Source organism: Branchiostoma floridae, chromosome 10 (genome assembly GCF_000003815.2).
Source record: "Branchiostoma floridae strain S238N-H82 chromosome 10, Bfl_VNyyK, whole genome shotgun sequence".
Lineage (NCBI taxonomy): Eukaryota > Metazoa > Chordata > Leptocardii > Amphioxiformes > Branchiostomatidae > Branchiostoma > Branchiostoma floridae.
In genome coordinates this window covers 2,759,245-2,780,757 of record NC_049988.1, presented here as the reverse complement: position 1 = coordinate 2,780,757, position 21,513 = coordinate 2,759,245, and the positions used below count along the sequence as shown (strand labels likewise).

Genomic DNA, 21,513 nt, shown 5'->3' with positions numbered 1-21,513 from the left:
AAGCCCAGACAAATTTGGACCACAAATTTGAACTGTTTTTTTTTTCAGGGGGGGGGGGGGGGATTTCGTTCATAGACTGTCTATGTCAGCGCGCATGTCCGTAAATAATAGAATGGGTTTGAACAACATTCCACGAATTTGGTCAGTACAAGGACGTTACATCAGGAACGTCCTTGGTCAGTATGTATAACCCTATCCCTTCAACACACCAATCCTAATTTGTTCGGATCGCTGATCAGTTCTTTCAGTTTTTCATCATAATCCTATAAATACCATTATGATTGTGTTACTTGTGTTAGTCCGACTGGACTTGTATCTGCTTATGCAGTAAGCAATTAATTGCACAACAGATTAACGTAGTACATTTCTGTTAACTGCACGGAATCCCTTACATCCCTACAAAATTAAATCCCAAACAGATGCGGTCCAGCTGGATAGCTTCGCATTCATAATTGCACCAGCCAAATAGGTGCACGAAATACACTGGCAAATAGGCTGTGCAATTTCATGGCTTCTACTGTACAAGCAATGAACACTACATGCATATCACATGTATTTCATACTGAAAAAATCAGTAAAAAGTTGCTTCACATTCCATATCTTTCGCATGAAATAATTCAATGCAAAGATAATTTTTACAAATACCCTTTAAACAACTTAAAAATATTTCTTGCAACTTAATTAATAAGTGACACTGTCATATGGCTTATATATATTCCATGGTTATGTAGCACTACAAATTTCCACATCAAAGTATCAGGTACCCTGGGAGCCATCCGGGGTCGGGCAGCTTGGACAGTTTATCGGTAGCCCAAGACAGTCATGCCCGCTGAGCTCCTATTAGTTCCCCGGGGAGTTTAAGCCCGATTAGGTCCACCTGCCCTTTACCCCTCCGAATACTCTACCGGGCTGAAACTACCCGGAGCGCTAATGTGAGGTCGGCGGGCAGGCTGCCTTGCGTCCCCGAACAAAACTCGCGAACAAATCTCGCTAGCTACCCGTCCTGTCTGGCTTCCCAGGGTAAGTATCAGGATATGATATGGCTCTTTTTCCTGTAATATCAAATGGATATTTCGAACTATTCCTTAACTATCTCTCTACATAAATCATGTAACCTGTTTGATGCAAAGAGGTTACTTCAGAAGGAACAAGGTTTAACAATCACCATGTTTTGTGAACGTCAAATTTGACTGATATCAAAGTTGAATCCATTTTTAGACCATGTTGATTTGATCCTCACGCCCTCTAGTGATATTAAACAGTACTGCAGACAGCTTCTCCATTCCTGGCTCTATCCTAGCATCAATTCTCGCCTGTTTTGATAGAAAGAAGAAGCTGTTGACCATGCTGTAAATTGTATAATGCAGCAGCAAAATGAGCAAATATTTACCGCAAATCCAAAAAATATGCCAAAGTCAATTTCAAAGTCAAAGAAGATGCTCGCATCAGTTTTGTGTTTTCCAAAGGGTTTCATCCATATAATCAAATCAACTTGGCTTATGCATTTGCTTGCATAACTATCCATAACCTCAGGCTTTAGATTAGTTGTTGTGTTCTGACTTTGACATGATTCAATCAACCAGAGAACCAATGAAATCTACTGATATGGCTTGACTTGTAAGTAAGATGGACACTGATTGGTGCAAATGCTGTTGACAGTTAAGGCCTACTAAAGAGTTGACTTGCTTTGTGTTCAGACTTCTTTCTTCTTGGTGAGATAGTTCCTGACGTCCAGTAGGAATAGGTCCAGCCAGAGCGAGATGTTCCGGTTCAGGACGGACCCAGCGGTCACCATGCCACCAGCAAGCGCTCCGGCGTAACCCCCGGTAACCAGGTCCTGGCCTGCAGGGATGATTTGCTTATTTCATACTAATCATACAGCACAAGAGCATGATAGATCAGGCTTTTAGCTAGGATTTTATAATAGGGAGTCCAAACTTATTGGTGAGTCGCGGTAAGTGACTATTGTAGGGTCTGGGGACATCCACCTTCCATGGTGCAGAGTTTTTGATGATTTTAAGTTTAAAAAGTGCATTCTTAGGTATCCCTATATAAGAGGCAAAAATACTGTTCCAGAGGTCATAGTAGAAGACTGTGACCACAGATGACCTGGTAGCATCCCATGCTTGTCAGACAATTTTCTCTGTAGTGTAAGGGCGTCCAGGGGCATCAAATTTCTTGTTATTCTAAGAAAAGTGCATCCAGATGACGCGTTGACGCATGCCTGGCTAAAAGCCTGTGATAGATTGTCTAATGTCACATTTGCATAAGGTCATACATTAATGGGGTATAAAGTTTCCAGGAAGGAAGGAAGTTGAGCGGGTTGGAAAGAAAAGAATTGGAGAGGCAAGATGAGAGAGAAAGAGAGCGAAGGATAAAAAAGAGGGGGAAGGAAGAAATGAAGGAAGAAGGAGAGGTTGGGGAGATAAGACAGGAATTGTAGAGACAGGGAATGAGAGAGCAAAGATGAAAAAGGAAGGACAAAAGGAAGGAAGGAAAGAAGGAAGAAAGAGAGGTTGGGGGGATAAGACAGGAATCGGAGAGGCAGGGAATGAGAGAACAAAGATGAAAAAGGAGGGACAAAGGGAAGGAAGGAAAGAAGGAAGAAGAGGAAAAAAGGAAGGATGGAGGTTGGGAAGAAAGACAAGAATCAGAGAGACCTCTTTGCAATTGCGGAGAGAAGAGACTCGGGAGCTATATTACGGCTGGATACCAGGCTACGGAATGAGAGCAATTGAAGGATGAAAAAGGAAGGAGGGAAAAGGGAAGGAAGGAAGGGAGGAAAGAAAAATGGAGAAAAGGAGGGAAGAAAGGAAGGAATGAGGGAAACAAGGAAGAAGGAAAAGGAAGGGAGGAAGGAAGAAAGAAGGAAGGAAAGAAGGAAGGAAGAAAGAAAAGAGATTGACAGGAAAGAGATTGAACAGGCTAAGGACCTGACAAGGGAGGGAAGGATGAAAAAAAGAATGGATGGAAGGAAGAAAGGAAGAGAGTGAAGAAGGGAGGGAGGAAGGGAGAGATTGAAGGAGGACTACTCACCTGTCATGTAGAGCCCAGGAATGGGTGTCTCTGGCCTCAGTTTCAGTGCCAGTTCAGCGGAGAAGCGTTCCACATCGTGGTCCAGTCCGTAGATCTCCCCGCGGTCACAGCCGATGTAGTAATTGTTGGTGATGGGGGTCCCTACCTCTATATACTCCAGCTACGGAGGAATACAACAACATTACAGCCATTATGGAACTGAACTGATTAACTAACCAACACTATAAATAAGTTGACTCAGGGTTGGAGCCAGCCTGAAATCATTTTCCGTCCCCTCGATTTTGAATCCTATCGAGCACTTCAGCACAACATTCCTAGAGGCTCCCCCTGAAAGTTTTGAAATCTAGACCCTCTGAAATGCTATTTCCTGCATTTTGAGGTGTAAATTTGCTGGTAGACTAAGCAGTTCAATGGCATTTGTTTTGGTGAAAAATCACACAAGGGAGACCTTTTTTAATATCTATTCATATCGATTTTTGTCCATCACAGAGGACGGAATGGGCAAAATCTTTTTCTGTCTCCAGCTGCAAAATTTCGTCAAAGGACAGAAGGACGGGTGCTGGCTATAACCCTGAGTGGACTTACCCCAAATTTTCAGCTGATGGTTCACAGAATGGACCCGTCTACTGTAGCTTCCGTAACGTTATGTCAAAAACATGTGACTCCAGCAGAGGGTCGTAAATGCCAGATAACCTATATCAACCCCCGTCTATATTCTCTATAGTAGACGGGTCCATTCCGCGAAAATTTGGGGCAAGTCCCAACTTATTTGGAGTGTTGGTTAGTTAAGTTCAGATTATTCATAATGTCATTTACCAACACAGATGAACTTTCATTACAACCAGTTTTTTAAATTCAAGACAAGACAAAATATACAAAATTACTAATCAACTGGTGGACAAACCAACTACTGAGTATCCAATACCAGCTCAGACAAGACCAAGAAAGGGTCATTCCTTCCAAGTACCAAAGTTGTCAGTCTGTGTTCAAATATTCGTAACTACTGTAGAGTAGAACTTGTTACCATCAAGTACAATAGGCGCATCCTCACTAGATAGCTTTAAACAGCATTTACAGGCAGATGTGCAAAGGTTAGTTGTGACAGGTTGTTCAGTATGCTGTAACTTGCTGCTACCATGCCATATGCCAGCAGACATGCTGTGTTATGCCGAAGAGCAGTTATGCCAGCTATATCGATGCAGATGCAGGCCTTTAGTGTTGCGTTGTGTGGTTCAATCGGCAGGGTGTTCATATAAACCTGTATGTCCTGGGTTCAAATCTGTTGATGTGTCACCGACGTTATGCCCTTGGGAAAATCACTTTTCATGACTTTCCTTTCGGCTAGGGCCGTCCCTCGGATAGGACGTTATGTGGAGGTCCTGTGTTTGAGGAGAGCCACACCTCGAGCATGTTAAATAACCCACAGCACTTATCGAAAAGAGTAGGGGTCCTTTCTGGTGTGAGTGGTTCAGAGCCTAAAATCCTTCAGCCGCACGTGGGGCAATTGATGATAATGATGATGTTGATGATTTATTTTGCACATTTTTTAAAAAGCCAACATAAAGCAAATTAAAGGAAGCAAGGAAACATGCAGAAGGGAGAAAAAAGCCACGTGGCTTGTACACGCTTTTCACCCGTCAAAATTTACAAATCATAAAACAAATTTAACAACTCATAAAGTAATCAAGATTGAATAGATATGAAAATTATACATTAAACAATAATATAACCCAGTGCGAGATACCGATTAACAAAATGATAACTTAGGAACAAAATAATTCAAGATAGTTCAATAATTGATGACTTAAAGCAAATATCAGTACAGAAATTGAAATACAGTGGAAGCCAGTTAATTGCACATCGGATTAACGCACGCTTCGGTCAATTGCACGGAATCCCCAAATCCCGTGGCGGTGCGGTCCAACTGGGGAACTTCGCATTATCGCACACGCCGGATAATTGCACGGAATTTGCTGGCAAATTGGGTGTGCAATTAAGCGGCTTCCACTGTATAACATCATACGAAATACTATAAAAAAGCAAGGAAAAAGTAGAAAAATAGAAAAACAACGGATAGGAGATTGATTAAATGATTGGTTGTCTAATAGTGATTTTTTTTCAACCTTATTTTGCAGGTTTTAGAAGTTGGGTAAAGATTGCCGTTGCATTGAGTTAGCATCAAATGGCAGCCGCTCCAGCCCCGCCTATTGTAAGGTCAGCCCCGCTAACAATTCAGCCCCTACGTACATACAGGGTTGGACAAGTTTTCTAAAATTCACTTGTCCCATTGGGCAAAATCTACTTGCCCGAGTCAACTTTGCACTTGCCCATAATTTGATTGAGTTTTTTCTATGTATTTTCACTTCCAGCAATGGAATCCTTTTGTTATGGCTCCATTTTTCTGTGTTGACCAATGCTTGATGCCATGACTGTGAAAAGTTGTAAGTGTGTCAAAACCTTACTCATCGAAAAATCTTACTTGTCCAATCGGTTAAGTGGGGTAGGACATGAGCTTGCCCGATCAGCACTATCACTTGCCTTGGACAATCGGACTAGTGAACTTGTCCAACCCTGCCCTTAGCTTGCTGTGAAGAGAGAGTAGTCGGCCCAGCCAATAACAAGTAACAAATGCAAACTCAATAGGCAAACTCAAGCAATTGAGCATAAAAACAATATGATTATCATGAACATCTCACCCTATCCTTGAGTTGAGGGTAGAGCTGACAGGTTTGTTTCCACATCTGCTGCGCGATGGCATCCTTCAGTCCATCGTACTCCTCGCCGCGCTTCATGACCCGTTTGTCCTGCCACTCTTCCCACCACTCGTAAGGGGTGAAGGTGATGATCACACAGGTGGACTTGCCTACGAGGTGTCGCCAAAAAAAAACTGTCACAACTCCCATAATGCCAAAAAGGCAAATATATCACTCACTGTATTTATATTATACAATATTTTGTCATTAGTTCAACCTCCCTGACCACTTTTTTTTATTCACACACTCGCATCAGTGTTTGTGTTCCCAGAGGATGTCACCCATACAATCAAATCAACGTTGCCTAAAAGTAAAAAAATTACCCATAATCATAACTGCAAATGTGGGGTGATTTAATGCAGAAACTGTTGCGGTGGTTTAATGTTCATGGTTTTTGCGGTGGCCGCTTCACCGTGAACTTAAAACCACTGCTTTTCAATGGCAGTAAGAGGTTACAGTGCATGGTGCTACTGCGAGTCTAAAACCATCGTGAAAAGGGACTGCGAAATTAAATCCCCACCAACTTAAATGCATGTACAGTAATCTATCGGTAGCAACGGGTAAAAGAAAGAGACAGCCCTGATAGTCTTACCGGGGTATCGGTTCTTCCAGGTGGAATCCTTGGCAGACGGGAAGGACAGGAACATGAGTGGTACCACATCCTCACCAGCCGACGCCCTGTCCTTGGCCATGAACTTGTTCAGGTATCCGTCAAGGTCGTTACCTAAAAATAAGATGGAAAACAGAGAGCTTGTGCATTTCTAGGTACATGTATATACGTATGGGTTATTATTTGCGATCAGCACGCTAAATTAGGACTACGCTTATTTTCAACTAAGCACCATATTGAAATTGTCAGGCAACAGAGGTCTTGGTAGACCAAGGAAATCCTGGATGGAATGTGTAGAGATATCAAATTTTGGGGTCTAACTAGGATAAGCCCACTGGACAGAGCCGCTTGGAAGAGCGGTGTGAAGACTAGCCGACTGCTGCCCACCCGTGTCAGGGATCCCAGCAGCAGTATAATCAAATAATTGATACTATTACATAGTCTTTAATAGTCGAAAAACGTCTCAGAAACAAGCTGCGCTAAGATTCCCTAAATGATGTAACCAGGGCTCTAGCCAGCGTCCGTTTTTCCGTCAATTGACAGAAATTTGCTGCGTCTGACGGAAAAATCTTAAAACCAATCCGTCAACCTTGACCGACAAAAATCCTTGGTGGAAGCTACAGGCGGCTTGGGGACGCCGTCCACAGCGTAAAAGCCACACACTGTTATTTTGCTATTGTTATGATTGTTTGATAATGTGTGTCGGTGCCCTTTCGCATACGATGATCTCATTAAAAAAACAGTTTTTCAAGATCTCAGTTCAGTCTCTCTACAGTGTTTTCGCGGTTTTCGCGACAATGGGAATTGGTTGATGGAAAAAAATTTCGAGCTGGCTAGAGCCCTGGATGTAACCCACAAAAATTAGACTTCAAGGCATCCGCGTTCTAATGCAGCATCAAACAATTGCCACTTGAATGTTGGCATGGATGGAATGGAATAGAGTTGCTTCGTCTTATTACATAGAAAAGTGCCCCCAAAATTGACTTTCATAATTGAAGTTCTAAAACCTTGACTCGGGCTAATATTGCGTAGGTTGCCTTTAATAATTACAAACACGTGTAAGGGTTAGAAGGTTCATAAAAGTTACTGATGCAATTTCATCTGTTAGGATTACTTCAGTGCTGACAATCTTTTACCTGTTCAGAGACAATATAAAATGTCCTTTTTGATTTCAAAATGATAAGTATGAGGTGAGTGCTAGATATCAGTATCCATAATTTATCCTAAAGATCAATATTCTGGGGATAAATTGAGCCAATGGTTAGTAAGAAGTAGAGTGCAGATTGTAGAAGAAGAGAAGTCTGTGTGACACAAACTCTCTATGGAGCCCCTCCCCAAGGAACTTGTGGCTCTTCACCTCTAGGTCAGGAGACTGGTTCAAAAAAGGAGAATTACCAATAGGAGCTTAGGATTCTTTGTCACTGTAGAATTATCCAATAGGAGCTCAGGATTCCTACTCACATGGAAAATTCATCCAATAGTAGGTCAGCATTCTTTCTAACTTTCAAAGTCAGTCAATAGGAGCTCAGGATTCTTTTTTCACTTTAAAAATCAGTCCAATAGGAGGCCAGGATTTTTTCTCACTTTGAAAATCTGTCCAATAGGAGGTCAGGATTCTTTGTCACTTTGAACATTGGTCCAATAGAAGCTCACTGACAGGATTCTTTCCCACTTTGAAAATCAGTACAATAGGAGCTTAGGATTCTTTTCACTTTGAGAATTGATCTAATAGGAGCTCGGGATTCTTTCTCACACTGAAAATCAGTCCAATAGGAGCTCACTGACAGGATTCTTTTAACACTATAAAAATTGGACCAATAGGAGTTCAGGATGCTTTCTCACTTTGAAAATCAGTCCAATAGGATGTCAGGATTATTTCTCACTAGGATTTTTCCAATCCTTCTGGCTTAGAGGTGTTGTCCATCAAAGTTCCAGGGGTCTATCCATTGGAAGGGCTGCTAGAAAAGTGATTTAGAAGAAGAGGTAGTACTTATTTTGAAAACGTGTTAACAATATGTCACAAACTCACCGGGTTCCTTTTTGCTTGAAGGTGAGTCAACTAATAGTGAATTCAAAGTGCATTTCCAATATTAGGCACAGAAAAGAGATTTCTCTGTGTAGTAGAGAAAAAGTCTTTTGCAAGAAAACAAACAATTAAACAAAGCAAACATAACAGGGCAAAAGTCAAAAGCAAAAGCGAAAACACCAAAGTCGCAAAGTTACGGCACTCTCACCAATATAATTCACTGTACACCTCAAAATTTGAATATTCAGTTAATATAAAGTTATTATAAATATAGATATGTTATGCAAATTTATGCAAGCATTAGAGCCAAAAGAGTCCTTATTTTGCAAAAATGTGTTAGATCCTAGTAGTTTGCTGCACAGAAGTGCTATGTAATATGATTTCTGTTGTCATCAATGATATGCAAAACAAAGAAACGTTGTGGGTTCACTTTATGTGCAAAATTTTCAAACCAGGTGTCACGAATATGCAAATATCATTATGCTTTGATGCTTCCTGAGATACTTACACCATGGCATGAGTGTAACATCTCACCACCTAAACTGTTACATATTAACTAAACCTAGAATGTTCAACCAGTTCTCAATGACAGCAACTTACCATACTAAAAGAATGGAATGCTAAACGTAATACTAAAATTCAAACTGTAACCTTTCAACACCAAAAAGCTAAACTTACTTAAATTTTTAACCATCCAACTCCAGTGTTTTTTAAGGAATGAGTAATCTACTGCTTCTGTGACGTCATGCTATGCTGATAACACATGATGACTTTGTGAGCAGTGGACCAATCGAGACGGGTGGCGCCATGGACTTTCTGCAACCTATGATCCACTGCTCACAGAGTCACATGTTATATCAGATCTTCATAATGTGATGTCACAGATACAGCAGATAGCTCATTCCTTGACAAACACTAAAGTTGGTCCGTCGAAAATTTGGCTAATTCCAGTATTTGGAGTTAGAGATACAGTTTAATGTTAAATTCCGTTTCAGAATACTCAGGAGCTTTTACTTTGTAAGCAAGACAAAAAAAAATTGTTCATCAGTTTTCAAAAGATAGCTACTTAATATAACAAAACTGTTGTTAAAAAAAGGCAGATATTAATGTTTTTTCAACAAAATTAAAAGAAGTATACAAATATAATAAGGTATAAATAAATAAATATAAATAAGGTACACATAATGAAATCATTTAATTTTGTTCTATTGAAATACTGTAAATGTTTTGTCTTGTCTGCTAAATGATGTAAAACATGCCGCTAAAGTTGAAAAGATTGGAGGGATGAAAAGAAGATATGCTTCTTTTTACTTGCACATTTATTAAATGCCAAACCAAGTTATTTCTGTGAATGGCATCCACACAATCATTCATTACAAATTTGTAGGTTTTTTTATTTTTTTAAAGCAGATTTTAGTTTATTTGAAAACGCCATCCACAGAAAACGTCATCCACAGAAATATTTCAGGCATCAGCTAATAAAAATAGATGTTTGCAAGTTCCTTCTTCCCCCCTCTAAAAATGGTATTGTCTGAGTCAAAAATTGACCAATAGTAGAGCTTGTCTTACCCATAAAGGCCCAGGTGTTCTGTGCTTTGAGACCAAGCTCCTCTTTGGTTCCCTTCAGACCAATGAAAACACTCAAGGCTCCAACTCCAGGCTTCACATACTGGAATATGTCATTCAATCCTGTAGAAAAAAAGAATGGCAACTTTTCATTAATGTTGAAGTATTTTGGTAACGGGAGGTGCCCCAACACGGTACGCTTTTTGTTGCGCTCAAACTCATGGCGCTCCATCGCTAGTTGCCTGAGAGTGGTCAAATTTTGATGACTGAATTTTTTACACATAGATCTTAACAACATACTTGAATAAGAAATGCATTCATGTGGTTCATGAACCTTTCGCGCTGCATGTTACAAGCGGCAAACACTGTGAGACAATTTCGTGTATGTAACCTTCCAATTTTGTGCTACGCTGGACAGTGTGCCTAACTTGCGACTTGGTACGCTTTTTTACATTTTGCTCTCTTCAGAAGTAAGTGGTAAATTTAAGTACACAGAAAAAAAATTAACAGTATGATATTTTAGCTTTCTTTTGACAGTAAAATTGTGACTGTATGTACTTCTTGTATCACAGGAGGAAGGCTGTACCTAGAACAATCCAGCTGATGTTTTTACGGGCAATGGGCTGAATGCACTGATTGCGAATGCCCGACTAAAAAAAACCATTACGAAAAAACGACACCGCCAACATCAACAAAACTTTGTCTGATTCTATGAAAATATCATCTACCTCTCTCTATCAAGTCTTATTTTCATAGACAGCACGAATCATTTGTTACAGTCAAATAAATCTTTGGAGCGTTCTCTAGTCTGCCACCTTCACGGCCACACTTCCTTGGGAGTACAATGGTGGCAATGTTTATGTCGCTTCCTTTTGGTTGCTTTTCAACTCAACAAACATTTGAAGACCCATATTCATAGTGTTTTATGGAGCTTTATTTATGTGTATCATGGCAGTTGTGTGACTGCTTGGAAGAGTTCGTATAGTTAGGGACATGAGCCGCCAATATGCAGAGGCCGGTGACCGCAGTGATTCAGCACTGTCAACATTACTGTTAGAATTCTGTTTAAAAAAAAACATGAAGTAAATATGTTAAAGTATACTTGGAATGCAAATTAAAGCTGTGTGCATGGACCTGATTTATTTACCTTTGTAATCAGCATTGTCAGTGACAACAAACACGGTGTACTTATTGATAATAAGATCAGCAAAAAATCCGTACCGTCTTACGACGGGAACCATCTTAGGGCGGCCACCGTTACCCTTTGTGGTAGCAGAAAAAAGTTTTCGGCCTATGGGGATTTCTATAGTAACTGTTAAGGATTACAAGGTGACTGACATGGACACGGATAAAATTATAGTAGGGTGCATTTCTGAAGCATGGCAAACTGATATGTTGAAGTCAAGGTTTTAACCTACAAAATAACAGAAAACCTAACAAAAGTTATGGTTTTTCAAATGGGGTCATGCGGAGGCAGTCAGCTGTAAAGGTCACGTGCATTAATACTGTAACAGCTTATAGGCAAACATCATGATCTGAAAGTCGACTCATTATACTACCATAGAGCAAAGTTCATGCCCCGCTGTCTTTCACGTTACAGTGTTTACAGACGATTCCAGATTTAGGCCGCAGTACTTTTTATTACCCCTACGTCACTCTAGGGGTCGTGGAGGTCATGGTTGCGGTGGGTGCCAACAAAAGTGCCAGTCTTTTTCGAACGTGTTTACGGACAAGCGTGATGACGTTATGATTCGGGAGTAAAATCCCCCCTATGATGTAGGTAGTTTGTGTGGTTCAAACGGGTCTATTGTGCATATTGTGCGTGGGATTGAGTGCCGCTATGGGCAGTGCGTTGGGCTAAGGCCCAAGAGGTCCCGAGTTCGAATCCTGCCGTGTCACCGATCTTGTTGGCACTTTACAGGACTTTCCTAACTACACTCATAACCTCATGACCTCAATGAAAAGCGGCCTGCAGGCCGATTTGAGCTTTCATGAATAAATAAAGGTTCAAACAAACAAACAAACAAACACTCAGGTGTAAATGAGTCCCTAGCTGCGGCTAGTAGCAGTGACAGGCCTTTGTAGCAGTAGCAGGCCTTAGTGGCATGTTCAGGCATGACGCATCCGCTATACACGAGTCAGGGGTAGGAGGAACCCCTTGCATCCTTGGTCTGAAGTCTTCCTAGGAGACGGAAACTCCAAACAACAAACCTGCAACTGCTGGGGCCATCTTACACGTGGCATGCAGTTCTTGTCCCTGTGCGCTAGTAGACGAGAGGTTGGAGAAGGGAGTGCACACCCCTCCTCCACCTTAAAAAAAAAAGTCACGCGAAGGCTTGGCAGGTCCTCTAACCTAATTTGTCTGCCTACCATTGTCTTCCGAGACAGATGGATGCCATCAACATTGTACGTATTGGATCCATGAACTCACCATGTTTCTCCACTATCTGGGTAGGCAGGAGGTACTTGTAAGTGTTGGTGAAGCCCACTCCTGAGATGACCACTGGGGCGTGGATGTCCACATCTCCACTGCTCTTGTGGACCCGGACGCCTTCCGAAACAAGAGGCAATCCATTACTAATATAATATTCATTTGGAGTTTGTCTCCAACTATAATTCCAATCTCCCCTCCAATCGTGATATTATTGTCACACTAAAATGAATGTACAGTTACTCATACACACATTTCATTAGACACCACTAAATATCTATTACATGTACCATGAAAAGTAATCTGAGTCGGTAAATTACATAATGTGAAAAATAAACTTTGACACATTGGTGACGTCACGTTGGACAAAAAGAATCACGTGTCTACAGCACTTGGGTCAAATATCTGAAAAAGACCATTCGGTCAAAACTCCCTTGAGTAAAAGAATTTTTAAAAGCTTATTTTTCTCAGTAAACAAAAGATCAGTTGAAGCATCTGTTACCACTTACCACAAGCCTCTCCATTGCTGCCAATCAAAATTTGATTGACAGGAGCTCGGACCAGCACCGCCCCTCCTGCCTTCTGAATGACAGGGATAATGTGGAAGGCTATCTCGCTGGCGCCGCCCCTCGGATAGTACCCCCCCTCCATGAAGTGGGCCATCACCATAGCTTGCATCGCAAAAGGTGCTTTTTCCGGTAGAACACCTTAGAAACAAAGGTAGAGGTTTTTATAGATAGTCATATAGCCTTTTTGAGTCCATAGGTATAGTGGGTTGTTATCCACTGTGTCTAGGGCAAGGTATTGGAAGGCCGCTTCCACCGCCTTTTACCTCCCCAACCAATTCTGGAACCCATTTTTACACCATGGAATGAGGACAGTACTTTTGTACTGCCACCTTTTGTTCAATTCAGAAAATACCTGAATGACTTTGTCAGAGTTTAGGGGACCTTGTAATCTCTGTACATTGGCAAAGTAGTCTTCATTGTGGTTGGGCAGGGCTTGAAATATGCATATGCAAGTTTGTGGAAGTTGTGCAAGTTTGTGGATTATGTTCGTCTGTGAATGTAGGGAAGTTGGGAAATGTCTTTGTGGCTTCTCTAAATGTACATTGTTTGTCTTTATGGGCCACAGTGCCTAAGAATAAACAATAAACATAAACAAAGTGATTCTTTCTGTTTGGTTGAATTAATGAACACTTGGAAATAAAATGTGTTTCGTATTCCTCTGCTTTAGATGTACAGTATTTACAAATTCTTTCCGACACAAACAAATAAACAAACAAACAAACATACCATAGTCTCCAAAACTGTAGGACATGACGCACTGCAGGTCCTTGTTGTCGGTCAGCTCCTGAGTGACTGTCCGGAGTGGCCGGAGGTGTTTGAAGAAGCAGGTGACCCAGTGGATGAGCCCAGACTTGACCAGGAAGGTGGCCAGCCACAGAGGCAGGATCTTCAGTACAACATACATAACACCTCCTCTCTGGATAGACTGGGCAAAATGTGAAGAAAAACAAATTGTTAACGGTGTACACAACATGGGACTGGTAGCGCAGTGGCAGCATGTTTGCCTCGGGACCGAGAGGTCTCAGGTTCGAATCCGGCTGCCGTTATACCGATCTTGTGCCCTTGGGGAAGACACTTAACACTGCTCACTTTTCTCAGGTGAGAATGAATACCTAGCTTCGGCTAGGGCCGTCCCTCGGATAAGACGTTAAATGGAGGTCCCGTGTATGGGGAGAGCCACACCCCATGCACGTTAAAGAACCCCCACACGTGCGACTGTGCGGTGTGCGGACAAATCCTTCCGTCTGGAGTTGGTGATTCAAACTTCAAATCACCCGGATGGAGGTCTGGCGAACCTGTCTCGAATCAGCCACATGGTGATTTACATCATTCACCCGGACGGGAGACCTGGCGCATCCCTGTCTTGTAATTAGCCAGCGAAAGGGTATGTCACCCCATAAGGGGCGGTACAACCCTGTCGTGTGTAAACATGTGCGAACATGTGTGATCACGTCGACCGATGATGATGATGATGTACACACCATTTCTTTCGCAACAGGGGTCCAGTACTCGGGTACATGTTATAACTTATATTTATCCTTTCAGATGGTGAAAGGTGTAAGCCTCACCTCTGAACGGAATAGAACCAAGCAAACTTATCGAAAAGAGTACGAGTGACCTGGCATGCTTGGTTGAAAACATCACTAGCATGCTTTTCTGAAAAGCTACTGTGCCAAGGTTGTTCAAGCTAAGGGCACAACCCACTGTACGTGCAAATACGTGCTGTCTGCATGTCAAAACGTGAGCAATCTTTTGGGATCTGTAAGTGGTAAGTACTGCCTTCGTACAAACTCGTAGGGAATCCGACGGATTTTGGAGCACGCAGACACGCCGTAGAACTTTACGTGCATGCTGGTAAAACTTTGTGTGCCATCGGGCTGCGGATTCGCCCCCGTGACACGCCTGCCCTGTACAGCCTGAACGTTTTCAGAGATACGTGGCGGAAATGGCCAGCCAAAAAAACCTACGGACAAATTGCACGTACGGGAGGTGGTGCCCTTTGCTTCAGTACTTTATGTCACACCCGTGACGCGAAAACGTTCAATACGGGTGTTCCGGACCGGGCCATAACTTCCGCATCAGACCGGTTCGAAAGGCGTATCACACAGGCTCCATTCGAATAAATCGAACAGTTTCGAGCGGGCCCAGTTCGGTGCCAACGAATGTTCGAATACCTGATTCAGACGTTGGAACATTACTGTTGCAACACTTTTTGTTCGAGGGAACCAAATTTGTTCAACTTTTGGCACATTTCGCATCAAAACAGGGGTTTTCTTAGGTGGGTATGACATAAATAAAATACAACACGGCGTATTCCACATCACCCTCGGTCCCAGCCCTTTGGCCGTTGGGCGACCTGACTCGCGGTCGGGCTGATACCTAGGGTGATACGGAATACACCGTGTTGTATTCTATATGTACCAAAGTTATGACCAGGTCGTTCAGTGTAACGTAACCAGCTGAGCTGCACCATGTGCGTGCAAAGTCAATGGGTGGTTATACTGGCCATGTAGATACAGATGTAGAAGCTGGTGTGTTACACCGAAGGGTATAGAGTTGTACCAACTATACAGATACAGAGGCTGGTGTGTTACGCCAAAAGGCAGTTATACAGGCTTACCGATACAGAAGCTGGTGTGTTACATTGAAGGGCGGTTATACCGGCTATACAGAAGCTGGTAATATATTACACCAAAATGCGGTTATACCAGCTATACAGATACCGATACAGAGACTGGTTTGTTACACCAAAATGCGGTTATACCAGCTATACAGATACCGATACAGAGACTGGTTTGTTACACCAAAATGCGGTTATGCCAGCTATACAGATACCGATACAGAGACTGGTTTGTTACATCAAAATGCGGTTATACCAGCTATACAGATACCGATACAGAGACTGGTTTGTTACACCAAAATGCGGTTATACCAGCTATACAGATACCGATACAGAGACTGGTTTGTTACACCAAAAGGCGGTTATACCAGCTATCATAAACAGATACAGAAGCTGGTTTGTTACATCAAAAGGCAGTTATACCAGCTATACAGATACAGAAGTTAGTGTGTTACACCAAAAGATGATGATGATGATGAAAAAGTGGTTATACCGATACAGACACACACAGACCGTCTCACTCACCTGTAGTCGGCTGACAAACTCATTGATGGCCTTGCCTTCCTCCGGAAAGTGCTGAAGAAGGTTGTTCTTAAAATTCTCGTAACCTTTCTTCATGGGAATCCATCGGGGCTGGGCAACCAATCAAAACAAATATTGTGAGTTACAGTCACACTGTCATGTATGTACATGTACATTACGTAACATGAAAGTGATATTGAGACATTTTAGCTCACTGAAGAGCTAGTCTTCCACTGGTCAAAAACTTGTGTTTTCTCAGGTGGGTATGACCAAGGACGTTATATCACCTGATATAACGTCCTTGGTATGACATAAACAAAATACAACATAGTGTATTCCGCAACACCCTCGGTCTCAGCCCTCCCGCGGGTCAGGCTGGTACCTCGGGTGATACGGAATGCACCGTGTTGTATTCTATATTTACCATAATGGCATTTATGGCCCAATGTCATGTCGCCCTTCATGTCCGTGCTTTTCATACTTTTTTTTATTACAACAAAAAGGAAATACGGTACACAACTTAGTGTTGCACTCAAGCAAGCACCACTGGGCAAAAACATAATACATCGTTATATAACAGAAGCTGGTAAATGGGAAATGTCTGATGATACTGTACCTTGTCGAAGGATCCCAGCGCGATGGTGTCATACTCTTCGTCCATTTCCTCCCACTGCAGCTGCCCCTCCGTGATCTGTTCCGTGATGACTTGGTTGGGAAGTCGGTTACAAATCTCGCCCACATAGTGGATCCCTGAAAAAATGGACTTTAGGTGAGATTTTAGCCACAAAATTGAAAATGTTATTGAGAACAAAACCTTCCTGCCTTTTAATGAGTTGTACAACCACTTTTCAGCATATTTGGTCTTCTGAGTGCTTGTGAATTGTGCAAAATAAAACCGTACAAAACATCTCAAAACAGACCCTGAGTGTAAACAACAACAAACTGTACACTACATTGTAACTTTTTCTGGGGCGGACAAGCCATTTATGCACACACCAGGCTAGCTAGATCATAAGGGTTTCTATACAAATGGTAGGAAAATCAACTTTGCTATGTTGTCCTAAAATTACATAATCACAGGGTACAACCTACATCGCGGGATGGCGGGACATATTCGATACACGGGGAGAAATATCAGGCATTCGGTGGTGAGGCGACCTGTCAGCTCTCGTGCGCAGAAACGTTTGGCCATCACCTGGTGTGGCAACCTTAAGGCTGAAATTACTGTGCATGCGGCTGATAGCTTTGCACGGCTTCGAATTTGTCTACATGTCGTGGCTGGTACTCAGGTCTCAAACTTTTCTCCGTGCGAGGGGTGACAGGTTTGCCTCACCACCAATTGTGCCTGCGTGTTGCAGCTGATATTTCTACCTGTGTATCCAATGTGTCTCAGGCCATCCTGTAACGTAGGTTGTACCCTGTGATGATAGGCCTTGGAAAATTGTGTCATATAAAATGATGAGAAGTAGGGCTACCAATGCAACTTTGTCTGTGTAACGCAAACTCCACTGTCCAGGGCCGTAACACTTGTAGTGTTGGTTGGGCTGCTATATATATATATATATATATATATATATATATATATATATATATATATATATATATATATATATATATATATATACACGTGCAATTAAATTAGGCTAGGTGCAATCTACCTCATCCTATGTCATAAAACTGGTGGCAACAGACCAATGGCAGTGATATTTAGGCCACACCAATTTTATTTGTTGTTTCTTGGATTTCTTCAGAAAACATTGGGTCGGTCGGTCAGTCGAAAAAAAAAAACACTTCTCAAAAAGTCGGGGGTAGGAGAGATTGGACAGCAGAAACCTAAACTTTCAACATTTGGGGGGTCCCTGGTAGCCAAAGTTTGAAGAAAAATGATAAACGTTCCGTTCAAAATAGGCACATACAGCTATTTGGAATTTGAGGCCCATAATTAATTTGAGAAAAGAAAGGCAGTGAAATTTTGTGGCCATCAATTTGAAAGTTTTTTTTCCAAATCGGAAAAAATAGGGTCGGGAAATCCGAAAAACAACAAATAAAGTTGGTGTGGCCTTGGGTAAAGGTAGGTAAATGTAGTCCCTTAGCCTTTTCTTTAGAGGCTATACTGCTGTAGTGCTTGCACAACTGTGTGGTCCAAGGGCCATACAAACGTAGATGGGAGCTGTCCTATATGCCAAACAGTGTGAGAAAGATGTTAACTCACTTTTATGGTGTTATTCTAAACTTACCGACATCAAACTCGAAGCCCTTGTCCACAAACGTGTGACAACACCCCCCAGCCTGGTCGTGCTGCTCCAGAACAAGGACCTTCTTCCCCGCTTTCGCCAAGATGGCGGCCGTCCCCAATCCTCCGATCCCGCTACCGATCACAATGGCATCTAGACTCTCTGGGACTTTCTTGATGGCGAATCCTGTGATTTAGTAAGATGAAATGGAAAGTGTTACTTATAGTGGTCCACAATAACAACAACAACTTTACAGTCACACCGAACATCTGCTTGAAGACTACTGTAAAAGGGGAAATGTTTTGAGTGATTTGATTTCGCAGTCAGGAGAAAATGCAGTATTTGCTGTGGTTTTAACTTTGTTGTTGAAACTAAGATACAGGGTTTTATATTCAAAAGGGAAAAATTCATGGCCGTTTTAAGTTCATGGTGAAGAAGTTAAATGGCGTACTTAACCAATTAGCACAAGTAATTTTGTTTATATTCCACAACCAAGATAGTATCATTCAATTAACATACACATTCGCATTTGCACCAACTATACGCCCTTTTCCTGTTACTGCACATTGCGCCATCAAAAACCATTCTTCAGACTCGAGCATTTTGTTGCAGGGGTAAATTCAATTAAGCATTTGGAACTCGTGAAGAGCTGCGAAAGGAAATATTGTTCTGTTGCAAAACTTGCAATTACAGAAAGTCATAATGATTAAGCAGCTAAAGATAAGAACTTCTCAAATTTTGCTTCTCAAAAGTATGTTTTACACTAACCGTGGTGCTTGATTAAGAACTAGTTGCCATGTTTAACATGACGTCACTTGCATGATTAATTCTGGACTACCTTACAACAAAATCCTGGGGTCTGAAGAAAGAATTTTGATGGCACAATGTCTCATAACAGGAAAAGGGCGTATATTTGGCATGAATGCAAACATGTGTGTTAATTGAACAAAATTATTACCATGGTTGTGGAAAATAATCAGAAAATGTTGTACTTTGGTTTCGTAGTACACACACTTTAATGAGAAAAATGAAAATCTTTGAACATTTTCGCATAGTGATTTGTGTTTTTTCATAAAATGTGCACATTTTCGCACAGTATTTCCTGCATTTTTAACAAGATTTGTGCAAATGCTTAAGGCTCTTGGGGACACACTGATTTCTTGTTGACACTGTAAAATATGACCACTTGAGCCGCATGCTTTAGCTGTATGTACACAGCTCCTGCTAACTGTGAGACAATAATCTTCTGTTGTGTATGATTCTCGATAATGAAATCTAACTGGACCAGACAGGATCTGATGGGAAAATTTATACAGCAGCAAACCTGTAGCCTAACCGGTTAAGCCTGAGCTGCGAACATTTCTGCATTTACAGTACCCTGCTATGTAGAAACAGCAAGTAAACCAATGGCTATGTGCTACCACCCCAAGGTCTAGGTGAACAATAACAAGCCAGTCACCTACTGTAAAACCCATTCACTTAGGGGGTTCTAGCCAGGATTTTATTTTAGCGTAGTGGAAATGGCATGGTAGCAAAGCAACTAATCAGGAGATTGGTGTGGAAGGTCCTTCCACAGTGAGATTTGAAGATGTAGAGTTAAAAGTTAGGATTTTGGAGTCAGTTTTGAGTGGCATATCATCATTTTTCATTGTTCAGACATTTATTTCTCATTGTTGAACAAGCAAATGACAGCAAAGCACCACTGCACTAGTTAAAAATTAGCGTAGTGGCCCTTATTTTAGCGTAGTGGCCCACTACGCTAAAATGCACTAGCTAGAACCCTCCAGGACTTTTGTGGAAACTCAATTTCGGTGCATAAGGGGAAAGGTAAATGGAACAATTCTGTAACACTGTTATACAATCATAACAATGGAAACAGATATTCATGGTACGTACCACGATTTTTGTGGTGGTGACTGTGAAAGTAAAACGACTGTATATATTACAACGACTGACAGTATGAGGTGACTAATAGACTGAGGGCATCTTTTGCACACAAATTTGAAAGTCATCCTGAGCACTTCATTTGTCTTATCCTAAAATGGAGCAAAAATATCAGATTCTAGACAGCTAACTCCAACAATGGGTGAGAAACAGACAGGCCACCCATATAGTACAATGCACCGTCCCCAAAGGCAACCCGTAATCTACAACGTACCGCCCCCATTCTGATGCAAAATGAGCATAGAACAACATCTGTCACCCGGCCTTATTGTTTATTATTCGCAAAATGATAACAGCCTCGTATTTTGAAAATATGAAGGAAAAACATTGAAATGTTTATCATCAAAATAATAACTATGCCTGTAATATGAAATTCTAATATCGGTGTCTTATACGAGAGAAATTGAGAGTATTTTTCCGTACCTTGTTTCAGCACTTTGTCGCGGGCGGCTTGGTCGGTGACTAGCGGGGCGGGCGAGCGGGCGCAGTCCTCGGCAAACGGGCTCTTGCCGCTCCGGAGCTTCCAGAAGAGGTAGGCGGTGAGAACGCCGAGGAAGCCCGCCGCAAACCACGCCGAGGCGCCGACATCAGCCGCAGCGAGAGCCGCGAAGATCTTGCCGATGACCGCCATGTTGGGATAGATGTCACTGCATAGATTTATTCAAGAGCGGCACCAGTCACTGTCATTCTTACGGGGGGTGGAGGGGTTGATACCCCCCGCCGGGATTATTTTTAGAAAACCTTTGTCTCCAAGCAGATACGGGAGCAGCCCGAAAATGATTACAATTATCAATTTGGCAATGCATGATGATCAAATATCTGAATTGTAGACTTACACCACCATCCCACTAGCATGTCTACGCAATTTTCCATCTCGTATTAAAACCGACCAAGTTCCGAACGTACGGTCGTCGCCCTATCCCTTACCAGCCACTTCATCATACCCGAGCGCCTAATAACTTTTTGCGAGACTAACGAAAAGCCAAAACATTAAATTTTCAATTTTATTGCAAACGTATTGCAAATGTATACGACAGTATCGTAATATATGAATATATGGTAAACAAATAACCGAAAAAAGAAAAGCCAGTATCTATACCCTAACTACGCCACGAAACATTACCAAGTGACGTCATTGAATAGACAAAGCTTGCCATTTCAATCGACGGACTGAATGATATACATAAATTATGATAATAAGC

At 41.8% G+C, this 21,513-nt stretch overlaps 1 protein-coding gene across 3 annotated transcripts; it reads right to left on the bottom strand.

Annotated features, from left to right (window-relative positions):
- Positions 1 to 1,206: 1,206 nt before the first annotated feature.
- Positions 1,207 to 21,159, bottom strand: LOC118424446 (all-trans-retinol 13,14-reductase-like). 3 transcript variants are annotated; one of them, XM_035833015.1, is made up of 14 exons: positions 20,735 to 21,159; positions 18,371 to 18,553; positions 16,750 to 16,883; positions 16,137 to 16,244; positions 13,718 to 13,916; positions 12,932 to 13,129; positions 12,423 to 12,542; positions 9,995 to 10,114; positions 8,429 to 8,458; positions 6,382 to 6,513; positions 5,733 to 5,899; positions 3,037 to 3,196; positions 1,687 to 1,842; positions 1,207 to 1,313 (listed from the first exon to the last, which is right to left on the bottom strand). In XM_035833015.1, the coding sequence occupies exons 1-13, from the start codon at positions 20,940 to 20,942 to the stop codon at positions 1,694 to 1,696; spliced, it is 1,908 nt and encodes a 635-aa protein (XP_035688908.1). In that variant the 5' UTR covers positions 20,943 to 21,159; the 3' UTR covers positions 1,207 to 1,313; positions 1,687 to 1,693. The 3 variants fall into 3 exon arrangements, with proteins under 3 accessions (XP_035688908.1, XP_035688907.1, XP_035688909.1); XM_035833014.1 differs by having other exon boundaries at positions 1,207 to 1,842; positions 20,735 to 21,158; XM_035833016.1 differs by lacking the exon at positions 8,429 to 8,458 and having other exon boundaries at positions 1,207 to 1,842; positions 20,735 to 21,158.
- Between the last annotated feature and the right edge of the window lie 354 nt (positions 21,160 to 21,513).

Coding starts and splice junctions, on each gene's coding strand:
- LOC118424446 (XM_035833015.1), bottom strand. CDS start 20,942: ATGGCGGTCATCGGCAAGATCTTCGCGGCTCTCGCTGCGGCTGATGTC. Junction 16,245..16,749: donor CGCTGGGATCCTTCGACAAG/GTACAGTATCAT, acceptor TTGGTTGCCCAG/CCCCGATGGATTCCCATGAA. Junction 13,130..13,717: donor CTACAGTTTTGGAGACTATG/GTATGTTTGTTT, acceptor TTTGTTTCTAAG/GTGTTCTACCGGAAAAAGCA.